Source organism: Bombus affinis, chromosome 2 (genome assembly GCF_024516045.1).
Source record: "Bombus affinis isolate iyBomAffi1 chromosome 2, iyBomAffi1.2, whole genome shotgun sequence".
Lineage (NCBI taxonomy): Eukaryota > Metazoa > Arthropoda > Insecta > Hymenoptera > Apidae > Bombus > Bombus affinis.
Window position 1 is genome coordinate 4843479 of NC_066345.1, and position 16240 is coordinate 4859718.

The 16240-nt window shown below is 30.4% G+C and overlaps 1 protein-coding gene and 2 long non-coding RNA genes across 3 annotated transcripts; 2 read left to right on the forward strand and 1 right to left on the reverse strand.

The window, feature by feature from the left end:
- Nucleotides 1–30: 30 nt before the first annotated feature.
- Nucleotides 31–1587, forward strand: LOC126913856 (uncharacterized). The gene is made up of 2 exons (XR_007709486.1): nt 31–292; nt 407–1587. It is a non-coding gene; the product is annotated as an uncharacterized LOC126913856 (long non-coding RNA).
- On the reverse strand, nt 1084–15694 carry LOC126929001 (aminopeptidase N). Its single transcript, XM_050744949.1, has 15 exons — nt 15464–15694; nt 15035–15107; nt 13812–14068; nt 12396–12602; nt 12170–12325; nt 9709–10038; nt 7971–8121; nt 7773–7899; nt 6902–6992; nt 6022–6205; nt 4381–4582; nt 3647–3924; nt 2774–2973; nt 2241–2417; nt 1084–1932 (listed from the first exon to the last, which is right to left on the reverse strand). The coding sequence occupies exons 1-15, from the start codon at nt 15496–15498 to the stop codon at nt 1500–1502; spliced, it is 2901 nt and encodes a 966-aa protein (XP_050600906.1). The 5' UTR covers nt 15499–15694; the 3' UTR covers nt 1084–1499.
- LOC126913847 (uncharacterized) lies at nt 2362–3737 on the forward strand. Its single transcript, XR_007709472.1, has 2 exons — nt 2362–2492; nt 2751–3737. It is a non-coding gene; the product is annotated as an uncharacterized LOC126913847 (long non-coding RNA).
- Nucleotides 15695–16240: the final 546 nt, after the last annotated feature.

The window sequence follows — 16240 nt, forward strand, 5'->3', positions numbered from 1 at the left end:
GAGATATAGACTCTACTTTAACCTACGAATATATTTCTCTACGTAGAATAATGATAGGATAATATCGAACAATCTCGAGCAAACATGATATGCTGCCATCTTACAGCTTTAGATACTTATTATTTTATAAAAAATGTGAGTTGCAAAACCCATGTTATAAAATATGAATTGTTAATGATTTCATCAATTTAAAGTATTCATTAATGATAATATTCATAAATATTTAGTATTTTCAACAAATATAATTTCTATATTTAACGTAGAAGAAAATTAGAGACTGAGTTTGTTCCAGGTCGGTATTTTAGAACACGAGACATGAAATTCCATATGAAGTCAGATCTGTCCTGCATTTGTATTTAGTCAATGTTATAAAATATTATAGTAGGTTTGAATCTTTATATTACAGATGAATGTAACATAAAGAACTCTTGTGTTCTCACTTAAAATAATGCATGCACATTCGATAGAAAACGCTTCTATGCAGAATTCTTTCTATACTGTCATATCGCATCCATTTACACGGTAACGTATGACTCGCTTACTCTATCTTAACATTCCTATGTATGTGACAAGTAAACATTTAATAAATATTATTTTATTTCATTTTTTAAATTAATTATGCTATTACTTTGTTTCAAACATGAACATAGAATTATATTTACCCAAGAATCTTATAATGGTAAAATTATCTTTAATTTATATGAATACAAAATTAACTGAAAACTTTAATATTGAACGTGATATGTATAATTTCATTATGTAAATCTCTCAAACCAAAAGCAAATAATTGATTAACTATACTTCTCATTTTATGTTGGATCATTATGTGAATGTGAGATTTTTTAAGAAGCAACTTACTTTCATAAGTTTATTTATTGTAAGTAATATAACATTAATTTTACAAGCAGGATATAAGTAGAATATAAACAGAAATTTTGATTTTTTTGTAACTAGAAATTAAGATTAAGATGCTAATCATGTTGTTATTAAAGTTTTATTTAATTAAGCAATAATCAAGGTGATGCAAATGATGTTATTCTTTCAGACAAAAATTATTTGTAAAATCAAGCTTCGATTGTTCACAATTTATGTAATTGCATTATTTATTCAAACTTAAATACATATGTAGTAGCAATTATACATTAATAAAAGCTTTGTACCTATAATAAATAAAGAAAATATAAATTACAATGATACATTATTAAATCCAAATTATTAATAATCATTATCAAATCATTAAATCCGATTTTTTTTAACAATTTTACATTATAGTTGTATTTATAATTATTAGAATAATTTTTAATCTTATTGCTAGAAGCCATCCTGTTAGAAGGCATGTTATTGCTGAAGTCAACAAGTTATTTATATTTTTAAACCAAGCAGTGTGTTACTGGTTTATGATATAGCTTGTAAATACTCCAGAAATTAAAAAACTTTTTTACATTTCTAAATTGTTAATACTTTTGTTCAATTTCCAATTATGAGTTTATTTTTTCTAATTATTCCATGGTAGGAGCCATAGTAGTGGTAACTGGATAAGCTTTAATGGCTTCCAATTCTTCTCTTGGCAAATTTTCCATAAGCCAAGTATCAATTACTGGAAGATTCTTTTTGCTCCATTCTCTTATTTCCATCTTGTAAGGTTTTTGGTTTATAAGATCTGGTAAAAATTCTTCTGAATGACTTTCATACAATTTACGAACTATATCCAAACTCTTTTGATTGCTAAACGAGGAAGTTGCAGATTCTACTATGCGATACAAAAGATGTTTTTTATCTTCAAATCTCTGTTTCACCGTATCCCAGTTTTCAGTTAAAAAATTAAAGAGAGTTGTGTAACCAGCTGCTCCACCACTTAATGTTACAAAAATTAGTTGGATGTCTGAGTCAGTAAAATTTCCATTCTGATCAAGAAATGTTACATTTAACAATCTGCAACATAAATGAAAATATAAGGCATGATGCTGTTATTCAATTTTCACTGGAAACAAGAAATTATATTAATTATATTAATGTATAGTTACATATAGTTATGTTACTATAGTTACAATACAATTTTGTTTAACAGATCAATCTGTATTCATTTAAAAACAATTAATAGCATTTATAGAAAGCCTAAAACAAATATTGAATTTTACATTTTTTTAATGAAGATTATATAAAAATTTCTTTTTAAACTGAAAGCAATTTAATTCTTGATACATTGTGATAAATTAATTGAATAAAATTATGGATGATACCTTTCAATTTTATATGTATCTTTTGGACAACCAGCTAAGGATTTCAAAAGATATGTACGTTCATTTTGTTTTCTTTCTGGACTATTCTGAGGGAAATTTATAACACGTTGAAGTCCAAATTCCCATTCTTCTTCAGAACCCCACTTAAATACTGGGCAAATAAATTCATTGGCAACTCTGAAGTAAGAAACAGTAACAACAGTTAATACAATTTAATCTCTACAAAACGTAATATAACCAGTTAGCAAAATTGTAAGTACTAAATGATATGTAAGAGAGAATAACATTTATATACTGTAATTGACGTAATATTAGTATTAGTATTATTTTATATACTGAAATTTTGATTCTCACACATGCATTAAATTTCCTCATTAAATTAAAATTTTTATGTAAGTAACTTGCAGAGGTTTATAAGTTTCTGCTTTGATGCTATTAGTAACAATACATTTCCACGTGTATTACTGTATATTTATAATGGAAATAATTATAAGCCTTATATATATAAAGGTAAGGGTGACAAAGTTACGGACGGATTTCCTTTATCCGGTTCCTTATCAGTCAGCCACTTTTTGTACTGATCTCTTGCTTCGTTAACACATGGTTCGTATCCAGCACGACAAAGGAAATTTTTCGCCATTCCACGCATATGAGTTTTCCAAGACGGTTCATTTGGTTCTACAGTTCTACTGAGTTCTTCATATAAAGGTTTTAGCAAGGTACGTATGTATGCCTGAAATAATAATAATTTTACTACCTCATAAGCTTTATGAATATTTTATGTTTAAATTTTGTTTTGTGTAGGAAACAGAAAGATGCAATAAGGAAGAATAAATTTTAGCAAATAATATTTGCGCATTCTTTGATCAAAAAGTAAAAAATAAAGTAATATTGAAGATTACTTAATATTGAAGATTAAATTTCGACTGCAAACTTATGATTTCTGAGAAATAAATACATTTATAAAATTGTAAATTTATAAAATCAAAGTCTTTTGAATTGTAAATTCAATTTTACATGATATGTGATTATAATAGAAGAGATTATGAAAATAAGTATTTGTATATAATATATAATCGTGTTCTTATTTTAATATACGTCAGTATTAATTTTCCAAAAGTATTCCTGCATATTTTAAGTAATGGTAAAACCAAAAAGTTTGAAACCAGTCATTTTAGTATATCGGGTATAGTAGTTGTGCTTTAATAGCCGGAACGTTATGTAGGATAAATTAATGAATATTTTTCATTTTTCACTTTTAATAAATTATATAAAATTAATATAGAAATATATACAATTAAATATACGTAAAAGAACATAAACAAATTATCTATATTTCAGTTAAATAACAAAAGTACCTCTGAAATATATATTTTAAAGAATGAACGTAAACAAAAAATATTTACCTCAAATTTGGAGTGTACATGAGATCCCTCGATACGTCTACCAACGTGATCGATCATCATAAAGACTGGTTCCCATACGACGTGACTCCTTTCTTCTTTCAAAAAGAGAGTCATATTTAAAGCAATTTTGAAGCATAGTTCTCCAGAATAAGCTAAATTCCAAGAATCGTGAAGGAGTTTTGCTCTGGTTAAAACAGGAATCTTTTCTCGGTCTGGACTTTGCAAGTATTGTGATAACATTTTCCAGTTACAGGAGTCATAGTTTACCGGAAACATACCTATAATCAATCACTCTATTTAATATTATATACTATAGAATTGTAAATCAATTGCTGAGGAAGCTAAGTAACTCCATTCCATTTTGTTTTTTGACAAGAAAGCTTTAAAAATAAAGGTTCTGTACATCTTTCCCTTTTACTGGCTTTTCACCTTTAACTACAGTTAATCTTAATTATAAAAATTAACTATCACTCGTTCTTGAAAGCAAATCTGAATTTTTATTTTATTTAATTTATATACAATTGTAAAAAAAAAGCTTGGGAAATTACATTAATTACATTAAACAAAAAAGAGATATAAAATTCATTTTTATAATATAATGATTTAATAAAATACCAAGAAATCTGAAACTACATGTTTGTAGATAATGAGAAGAATATGGACATCTTGAGTTAAAGATTAAGCAATTTTGTGAGCATTTTGTTTTGTTTTAAGTTGTGTTATTATTCTCATACCTATTTCCTCTGGATTGACAATGATAAACTGGTTTTCGTTAGCGATATCTGTCACATTCTTCATTTTACTTCCTTTCGTCAGCCATAGGAGATAAGACTCTTGAATATTCAATTTTTCTTGGGAAATCATCACTACTGGTATATCCCATTCATAAGAAACTTTAGGAGTGGAGGCTCGTGGAGCTTCCCTGAGGTAGACTTTCTATAAACATAGTAACACAAACGTTAATTTTGTATATTTAATAACTTTAATGTATTATATTGTTCTATTTTCTTTCTGAACCTCTACAAAGCTAAGGAATAGCAATTATAAGAAAAAATTTATGTATTGAACAATATTAACAATAATAATTATTACAATATTATTTGAAACAAAGAAAAGTTAGTTTTCCCTTAAAAATGTAATTGTATTTAAAGAAATAAGAAGAGTAATAGGAATAAATTTAAAAAATTAAATTTAATATCTTAATTTATGGTATTGTGTTATACATATTATATTATTATAGAGAAATATAATAAATACAATATACATATACATATACATATTGTATTGTATTTATTATAGAGAAAATATGGAAAGTGAGTAGTTTAGTTTTGGCATTATTCTCATATTATGATTATCACGCCAAGTATGCTATATGTACATATACATATACATATACATGGACTGTAATTATTCGCTTTGCTATTTCTTTAGCGATAATTGAACGATGTAACCTCAGGGACTAAGTATGTAGATGTATACTAACGTAATCAACAACGACCTACAAAGTATACAAATGCACTTCAAAGGAAAGGTTATCAGCTCTAAAGTTTTTATTTCAATTATATCATACATCACTGAGATCGTTTAGATAGTTTCTCTAAAGACAGGGCAATATTTTTTCCGTCTTCAAGGCTAAAGTTTCGTCATAGTATAGCTGCGTTTATACTATAAATTGTACATCCGTCCGACTTAGATTATATCCACATTTGTATGAGAAATAATCTTTTTAATAAAAAAAAAAGAATTTAAATGAACAAGCTATGATTTCAAAATATAAATATTTCATAAAAATTTAAAACCTGATTACTGTATTATATAATAAATATTTTTCATCAAATTTTGAAATATTAATAGTGCCAATATTTTCATCTAACATAAATAGAAAAACTATATTAAATACGTATATTTATATATTACATTTTTTGTACAATATTAATTTACATTTATGTAATATAAAAAGGCTAACAGATTAAATTTTGACAAAGATGAAAACTAATATCGACTGTTCGTGATAACTTCTATTATTTTCTAGAAGCTAAATAAAATCGATATAGGATGAAAAAGTTTCTTTTGTGCTCGATTTGGTCCTCAGTTTCTTTTTCTTTGTTAATATTTACATTTTGACATTATATTTGCAACAATCATCACGTACATATTCTGTCTCTCGTTTCGATCAACCTTTTCACAGATTGTCGCTACTTATGCAAGAAAAGAATCGACTTTACTCAAAATGCTCACAAATAAAATCAGCACCGCGTTTCTTCTTCATTGATGCTTTATCCGTGCGAAAATCATGTCATCGTTACGTTTTCCGCGTCCCTGAGGTGAACAGCGTTTTTGCTGGATAAGATTAAGAACGTAACGTGCATACATACTTGGCTAAGTGTAATTGTTTGAGTTTCATAATTGCGAATGACAGTGACCAATGGTACTCTATCTCGATTGGTCCACGGACCCGCGATTGAGTTAACTGTCAAGCCTTTTGGTAAGATCTCCGTTTCAGCCGCAACATCGTTTAATCGGCTGTAAATGTCATCTGCAAAGAAGGTTCGTAGATTCCTGAAAAAATGATATTTAGCAGTTGAACAAAATTGAACAAAGGATGAAGTTGAGAAGAATAGCCGGGAAGCAAAGCTTCTGAAAACGATTCATACTTTGATAAAATGTTTTCTATAAATGTTCGGAATATCTAATACAAAATTTACGAGAAAATGATTAATGCTATCGTTATTCTGGTATGTTCAGAAACGGAAAGATATTTGGAAATAAAAGAGAGAATAAAATACAAATTTTATAGTTTACGTGTTTCCTATCTCTCATTTTGAAAATTAAACAATTTTTATATGGGTATATTTTGTACATGAAAGTCTTAAAATAAAAATTTGTAGAAAACATTTTGGTTTTGCGAAATTTAAAATTTTACCTAAATTAAATAAAAGATTAGATAATGTTAGATATAGATTAACACGAAGTAAGAAAGAAAACGACTTCCACGCTAATTTTAAATGTTTATAAAATCATAACCTGAATATATTTTAGAAATAATAAAAAGTACAAAATTATATAAAATTATTTAATGTAATAAGAATATTTTCCATTTTAACCTTTTTCATAAGATATATAAATGCATCAAAAAAATATTATAATTTTTTCGATAGTCATTATTCCAATATAATAATGTAAATTAGTAAAATCCAGTTATAAAATTTGGATTTAAGAATTGCTTCCCGGCTAATTGATAAAAACAATTACTACTCTTCCGAATTTTGTTGTATAAAATTTCTAACGCCTTTCTGGAATAGATCTTTGCCGAGAGTGTAATTGAACATCCGGAATACCAGCTCCACTAGAAGGAGAAAAAATGACATAATTAGTCTTATGTAATTAGAAGGAACTCGCTGAGTTAATTACACGCTAATTTGCTTTCAATACCGTATAAAATTAGTGGACGTTTCAAACTGTTTGATAAATGTTACACACTTAATATTTCCTATAGTTACGTTAATATCGATATTAAAAATCGAAACTTATTAAGTCATTTAAATTTTTCCCACTCTATTGATATATTATTATCTTACATTTTTTTGTATGTATAATTTATCAGAAATGATATAATTAATCAATACAATGCATGAATATCGATCGTTTTTTAACCTGTAAGTATAATTTCTTCCGTATTTATGATCATATGCTTTGTAAGAATTATATTTACAAAGATTTAATTGTGCAAGGTGTTCTAAGTTTTAATAGACAAACTTTGATATCCTACAGAAGGAAGTTTTCAGAAATTCATTTTAAAAAGTTCTACAGTAAAAAGAGAACACGTAAATATATAGCTATTATGTCCTTATTTACGGGAAATAGTAGTGTCACAAATTAACTAACTTTAGAGCGTATTAGGAGAATATATTTGAAAAGATTAAGTAATTTATTCGGATGGTATTCGAAAATATTTTCGACTAATAGAAATTGATATAATTAACAGAGAAGCTATTATGACAAAAATTACCATAACTTCTGTTATATTAACTTCGAGCATGAAGTACAATTACATTATACTTTCTAATTATTATGTAGCGCTGTTTGTATAACTCCAAGGGGACAAGATAATTTAGTTAAAACATACTTTTCGATGATGTAGCTTCGTTTCTGATACCACCGACCCTTCCGAAAGGTTCAATCTTTGCAAATTCATAATAAAGGGAATATAGCATAGTCAGTGGCCATTTCCCTTCCATTTCGTCCGGATTCAGCTGCAATAAACACATTACATTTTGAACTAGTTTCGTGCTTGATCTTCGTGTCCATGCAATATGATACGTACGTTCACCGTCGTCATTGAAGCTAGGAATGAATTAAGTGCTTTGTTAACAGGTGCATCACTCCAACGGAATGGTGTGATATATTGACCGATCCATTGATAAATTAATTCATAAGCTGTGTCCCAAATGGACGGGCTACTCAGTTCACTTTCCCTGTAATCAAAGTCAAGCTATCAATATCATATCGAGATTTGTTATTTCTATCGTTCACATGACAATGTTGGTGCTAAATCGCAAGATGCAAAGTAGACAAATTTGTCATTTCTATTTTCGTATATCTTTTTTTCATAATAACATTGTATACATAATTACTGAGATTCGTTTATTTAATTAAAGACTAACCGGGTCCTATTTAAGGTGCACAAGGTATTGATATTTTATATCACTAATCGAACGTAGATAATTTTGCGTATCACAGCTTCAATTGCTAGTTCGTGTAAGCAGGTGTTGGTAATTAATCTGGGATACAGTTATCGATACATGTTATATTAAGAGCAAATTATGAATAAAACTGACAAACGAACAAAAAGAGTCAAGTTTTACAGATAATTTTTGACATGTTATTCTGCGAGTCTAATTCTTATCAAAATTCAAATCTTATTTAAATTTTAGACGGTCCATGCTGCATCCTACGATTCGGTAGTCGGTGATATCAAGTTCTGCGAATTGGAACCGCGCGAGCAATCTGCCTTTCCATATAACGTTTATTGATTATTGTTTTACAGACTTCTTTAATAATTCCCCAAAAAACTTTTCGTCAAATTTTCTTTCACACTTTTTTCTTTATACCGTGTATACGATATCTTCGTCATTAATATTCTGCAAAATATGTATACCAATAACGTAGTAAACATACCATTAATATTATGTGAGAAGTGTTAAACATATACAGGTTGTCAAAAAAAAAAAAGGAATTATAAATCTTGAGAACTCAATATCAAGTAAGAACATTTAAAGATATAAGGACCAATTTCAAAGTACTTATGATCAATCATATAAAATATTTTAATGTTTATGCATATAGATACATACATTCTATTAACAAAAACTGCTTTGATCTATGCGCCAAGAATACCTTCAGTTTCGTGGGCATCGTAGCGAGAGGTTTAAGGAAAGTATAATGAAAAATCGTTTTGAAACATGTAGACAAGCCTACCGACATATTCAAGGTCAGCCACGTGTTTTTAAAATAGCATGTATAGACAGTGTGAGTAGAGGATACTTACAAGTGCCGGAAAAATGAAAGCTGGATATCTATGTAAATCCAAGTAAAGATAACGATTCACGGGTCGATAATACATATTTCTATCTTACTATCTATATACGACAAAAAGGTTTATGACTTATGATGATATTTTGGCAAAGAATACAAATTTTTTACTTATTATCACGAATACTATGCACTGTCAAAGTTCGTGACACTTTGTCTTCTTACATTTTGTAACACTCTGGTCAATCACTGCTTTGTGTACATGTTCTTAAACCAATATGCAAGATATGTAAAACAAATGGACGTGATTAACATCTTCTAGTCATGAAACAAAGTACTATTCAAATCTTTATCCATTTGCATAAACATTCATAATCTAATGATTAAATAGTAATGAGACAGTAATTTAATTAGTAATAAAATAGTAATTGATTAAATAGTAATTTTGATTCTTTTTGAATAGTAATTTTTCCCTTGTTATTGGTATAAAATCTTGCATGCTTAACAAAAGTATAGTAAATAATATATACTTGAAGAACATCAAGCCCCAACTGTCAGATGCTTTGGTAGCACCGTACGAAGGAACGGCTACCAAGTCGAGTTTTGGTAAAACAATCGAGCTGTTGAAGTAATCCTGTAAATAGTTCATGATCCAGACAACCTTGTCAGGTATGCTTTTTAGGGAGTCCAAGTATTCTTTTCGACCCCACACTTTAATCTCGAGCTTTCTCCCATCCATTTCATTGATTTCCTGAGTAGGCGAGATGCTCTCAAAGTCCGATATTATCAAAGCTAATTGGTACGTTGACATTTGCGGTGTCTTGGTAAAGTGATCCCAGATCAAATCCGGCTCATCGGTCCTAGGCAAAGAGAATATTTTTTAGTAATAGAATTACGCTTTTACATACTTATGGCATACATACTTATAAGATAAGAATACTCAGACTGTAAGAAATAATCAAATAACCGGTTAACCCCTTGTTCTACCCGTTAACTCCGGATTGCTCGGGTTACAAGAAACAAGAAAGTCAGTCACGCGTCGAGCCATTTAGCTGTTTAGCGGTGTGTTCGATCTTGCGCAAGATGTATGCGTCTTATGACACGTATATTTCCACACAATCAAAGGAATTGTGAAATAATAAACACGTTTGGGCACAACTAATATTTTTTTAAGATATCTGGCAAGTAATTATGATCGATTTATCAGTGGAGAAAAATGATTTATTATTTGAAAGTGGATAATGTACCAGTAATAATTTGTACATTAATACTTAGTTTAAATTAATAATGTTTTGAGATAACTCGTCGTTCAAATGCGTGATATTTTTTGAAACAATGAAACATAATAGAAAACACAATATCGCTACCATCACTATCGTTGTCAGAAAGATCTACCGAATCACTATCCGTAATAGTAACACACTTCTCACTATTGTCATAAATATTAGATTTTTTTTTTACTGACATGATAGGTATTAAGGGTTGTTTAATTCTTTTAGGGAATTATAACCTAAACGTGTAAACGTAACGAAGAATTATACGTAACTAAAGTAAGAAAATATCGATAGTAACTGAACTACGAGTCTGACTCGTGTTGTTTACGTTTATCCCGAATGAAGTAACACGAGCCAGGCTTGTGTTGTTTACGTTTGATCCGAACGAAGTACTACGAGTCAGGTTCGTGCTTATTGTTTTTGGCCCAAATTTCTTACCACGAGTCTCTTGTTTCTGTAGGACAAGGAGTTAATCGTGCTGTGATTCAATATATTTTATTAATATCCTGGCAATAAAAATTCTGAATGTATTTTTAATGTCAAAATATCTAACAAAATTCTTACTATTTGTAATACGACAAATATATTTCGCTCTACATGTATGGTTTTATTTTAGATAGTCAGAGTTGTGCATTCTTTGAATTGTTTCGAGTAGATATTTATTTAAGATCGGAATAAATTTATATCAGACGAATATTATATCTGTGAATAATTATTTGTTATTCATAACGAATTACTTTCTGTATTTATTTGAGTAACGATTGCAGAATTATTCGAATAATAATACGAATAAAGGTTTGTTTCCACTTAATTTTGTACAAATATATACAGATTTTTACTACTAATTTAACAAATAAATAATTTAATAAGCAACGATAAACTTTTTAAGGCAGTATTTTATCTAAGAAAAAGTTAGTTATAAAAGCCAATGTTACAACAAATGGACAATGTAGCTTGGAAAGATATCTCACGTCCAGTACCATGTCCATCCTCCATGTAACACATAAATATTTACGAAAAATATATAATTTTATCTAAATAAGTTTTATCCAAATTCGATTAAATCTTTATCCAGATATATTCTCACACAAATAATTTCTTCCTCGAATAACTTCTTATTTAAATAAATAATTGTTCCACTAGATATTTATTCATTAATGGTGAATAAAATTTCATTCTTTATTTTTATTCGTTATCTGTTGTTGGAATAAAATTTTACCATAATTAAGAGAATGCATTTTAACAGATGCGATTAGACAGTAGATATCTATGGAACGAATATAATTAAAAGGTGGAACCTAGGAAGAAAATATTAGAGAAAGTGCACTTCAGATATTTTGCATATTTTCGCCTATTATTCGCATTTTGTGCGTTTTTGAATCTTAAAATTTCTCACAAAAGCATAAAAATTCGCAGTCTATGTACTTCTGCTTGGTGCTGATAACGACATAATTTAAAAAGTGTAAAATTTGCATTTATCGAATGCAAGGTCTACATTACATTTCTATTTTTATCATGTAAAACGCATATTTTATCAGTTTTGCGTCACAGGGCTATTATATTATAGCAAGGTCTATATTATTTTAACCTTTTCAAAAATTTCAATTTTAAGAGGTCTCTCCCCTAAAGCTTACATTCTTGAAGTCGTGCCACTGTCAACGCCAAGCAGCGACATGACACACGCAAATAAAATCAACGAATATTTCATACTACTTACGTTTCTATGCTACTTTCCAGGGGAGTGTTTGAACGAGCAGTCATGTTCTTCGGATGCTGAACGCTGAGTTTGAAGGTCGCTTTGTAAGGAGGCTCATCCATACAAGGAAAAACAGTTTGCGCGTTGTCCAATCTGAAGTTGGTAGCCAGGAAGGGACTAGAGAAAAAGACGGGCAGTAAATTCTTTTTCTTTAATCTTACGTCTATCGCGTTGTAATTATAATTACTGCTTTTGTCCATTGGCGTCGGTATATTCGTGTTTGAAGAAACCGCTGGTATCGTTGGTGGTGATATTTCCAGTGAAGGTGAGATCCACTTCGCAGCTGGTGCCTTTCTTTAACATCTGTTCCAGGTGAATCGCGTAGCTAGATGGCCACGAAGAACGACGACTGACTCTCGCAACGTTTACAGCCATCAGTGGCAGGCCTTTTTCCCTTTAATTTTTTAATGATCAGATATTAGCCTTAAGGAGGAATTTCAATTAATCAAATTAATCAAATCTAATCTTAGAGAGCAACAAAATACGAGAGAGTCAACAAATTTTCATTCAATTATGTGAAAGTTTATTTAATTGTGTGCAAATATTTACTATATATACATATATACATGTATTTTCTCCCAATACGTAATTAGTAATTAAATTTAGTAATTAGTAATATTTGTGAGGATATTTCATTAATATCCAGATGTCAATATAGAATGGAACCTCGATTATCAGAACAAAAGAGGGATTATCGTTTATTATGGGAACATCGATGGAAAGAGGCATGCCTTGTTACGAGGAAGATTTGAAAACGAGAATAGAGAGAAACTAAAAAAGTCGATACATCATTGTAAAGAAGTTATGTTCCTTTGTTACGTGTTAACATCTACGAAATAGTTTAAAATAAATGATCTGCGTATGGGAAATAAGATTATTCGATTATCCGAATTAAGCACGTTAGTCGGATAATAATTGAAGTTCTACAGTATTTTTATGTATTACCACATTATGTATATTTTCATTTTCATTTCATTTTATTTCACATTATAGTTATTTATAACTGTCTATATACATTATATGTGTATAATGTATATATAATATATATATATATAATAATAAATAAATAAATAATGTATGTGTATGTGTTACTCATTTCCAGATACATTTTCTTTCAAATTTCATTTATATAATTTCATATTACGTATATTTCCTGCTAGTAATATCCTATTATATGTATAGTTGTTGTTTCCACGATAACATAGATATGAGGCTAAAAGTTGGTTCACATAAATGGTATATATATTTAACTCATACGCATAACAGAACTCGTAACATGGTAGTAATATGGTGTACCCATTTTTCTCCTTTCCCTAAAAAGATCCAGGAACAGCGAAAAAAAAAAAAAAGAAGAAAGGGAGCGACTTCAACGAATTTCGTATGAAATATACTACATAATTTAAAACGTAGTGGATCTTATTGTAGAATTTTGTATTCTTTCCACGGAGAGTTAGGGATTGACAGTCTTGGGATCAGGTAGAAAATTTAGCTTCTTAAGTTTAGCTTTTCCAGCCAGAAGAATTTTTCAACGAAATAGAGTCCATTTTTAAATAACGTCATTTACAATTATAGCGAAGAGTATGATGCGATTTTATTCGCTTACCTTTCTTCCAACGATGCCTCCGTGATCCTAACATCGTATTTCGTAATTGCAAGATGTGGATGAGCATTTAAAACAATTATGTCACTGGTATCTATCCAAGTGACATTGATCTTAACTCGACCTTTGAATTTGTCATTCCCGATAAAAGGTTGAAGTTCCAGGTGATAGCTGGTCGGCACTACTTCTGTTGGTAATCTGCGTTGGCTTACTTTGGGCACGTAAACGTCGTTCAGGTCTATACTCCGTTTGATCTCCAACTGTAAATGATTTTCAAGTGTAACATTTATTGTGGTATTTTTACTGCCTGAAATACATTATGAAACATATATATCTTTATCTTTATACCGTCCGGAACAGAAGGAAGGTATTTCAATTTGACATGTGCATTTTTGTTTTGTTTATCGTAACAGTTGATCTTTAAGATAAAGAACGACGCTGAAGATAGATGACAGTAATATTATTTTTTAAAGACATTCTCATTTTATATCCTATCTATCGTTTCTTTTTAAATTTTCATTAGCTACTACTTCTTTCTGCATAGATAATAACTATCTTCTTTATTGAAGTTAACTTAGCTTACTAAATCTTTTGTATCTTTGTGATATTTATGTCTATTAAAGATAAGGCATAAGGCATTGCATATTACGTTTAAATATCTTGAGAAATTTCTTACATATTTAAAATATTTCTGAAATATAGAACATTCTACATAAAACGATTATTTCACAGAACTTGTAAATATTGTAAATTCAATGCATGTGTTTTAGTCTCATCTAGTTTCTTATTAATATTATTATCCTCTTGATAAAAGTCGAATTTACGAATCTTTGGGGATATTTCATTTTGATAACAATCACCAGAAGCTCATATAACGCGCTAAGAAAATATTAGTAAATAATTTGAGACATTTAAAGACATTATTTGTAAATAACTCAACTGGCTCGCAATTACTCGTAGAAACTAATGTGTTTTACACTGAAACGTCTATTAGAGAAACACGGAAAGCGATTATAGCTTTAAAACAAAGCCAACCAACATAAGCGTGTACTCGCTAACTATTCACTTATTTTTAACTCTTCGGCTTATTAAAAAGCGAAACTATCTCACCGAAACGCTTTACGATATTTAAAACCGTTTTTCATACGTGCGTGTATAAAATCATCTAGAAGAATCGTACTTACATATTTTATAAGGATAAAATAAAATAAGGAGCGATTGCTTACATGTGCTTCGATATCTGGGAGAACGAAGATCAGGAAATACCCGGCGATGGCTGTTATGAACCTCATGGTTCTCCTGCGGAGTAAGTCGAAACTGATTATTCGGCCGAATATCAGGCTAAACGACGTAACTGAATAAAACTGTTAGTTCACATAAAAATTATTCAACGAAATATTAACCGGTTCCAACAATACGACTATACTATCGTTTGATCGTTAATTACGTGCAACTACGAATGTTAAGAATGCCGGAGAGAAATTTTGTTTCAAAGTCTAAGATTTTTCCAAAGACGATTCGCTCCACTGTGTTATCTTTTCATGTTTGGTAGCACGGGATTCGCCGAGACACTTGTATCGATCGTCAACGTATAATCAAACTACACAGTATTATCTTAAGCGGTTTGCGATCACCGATGCTCCACAGCGACTTACTTCGCGATCCTTATCCAACACGTCCGTACTTGCATGCTGTAGGCGACGATCTAACCGATGTAATTCGTGTATTTCGAAGTGTCGTCGCTTACGACCACTTCAATAACTTCGATCGAAGCTATCGTCGTCGCTTGACCTTGATACCGGCAGCCAATATTCGTATTGAAATGCGAAAGCACCGCGTGCCAACGCAGTCGTTCGTCAACTGCCCTCCAACTTTCTGCTCTTTCCGACTGTACCAGCTTCTGTCGGATCGCCTGAAAGAAACGAAGAAAAGCGTACAAAAAGAAAAGAAAAGAAAAAAAATGATAAACGCGAGCAGAGAAAACGTGAACGACCACGTGATAGGGGTACGCCGTGGCGGATTGGTGTCCGAAGCACGGATTCAAAGCGCTTAGATCCACTTAGCCGCGTAATCGGTGATCGTCCATTATCCAATTCCATCGAACAGACGTCACAAAAGGGCCTAATCGCGACGGTACCCGTCGGTGACGGATGAGATACGCAGCGTCAATGGCCAATCCCGAAAGCATCAATGGAAATTGAGATGCCACGAAGCTGCTCTGTGAATCTCTGCGAATGTCCTGCCGCTGATTTTGCAACCAGAAACCATTGTGTATTCGTTTAATGCATGAAAAGCCGGTAGGCAATTCAGGTCTCGGCTTGGCGTTCGTTTCCGATTCGGTGTCAATTGGGATTGATAGCAGGTTTTGTGTATGTTTTCTTCGCGCGTTTATAGGCCAGCTAAGGCCACTCGTGCCACTTGTCGACGTGTTT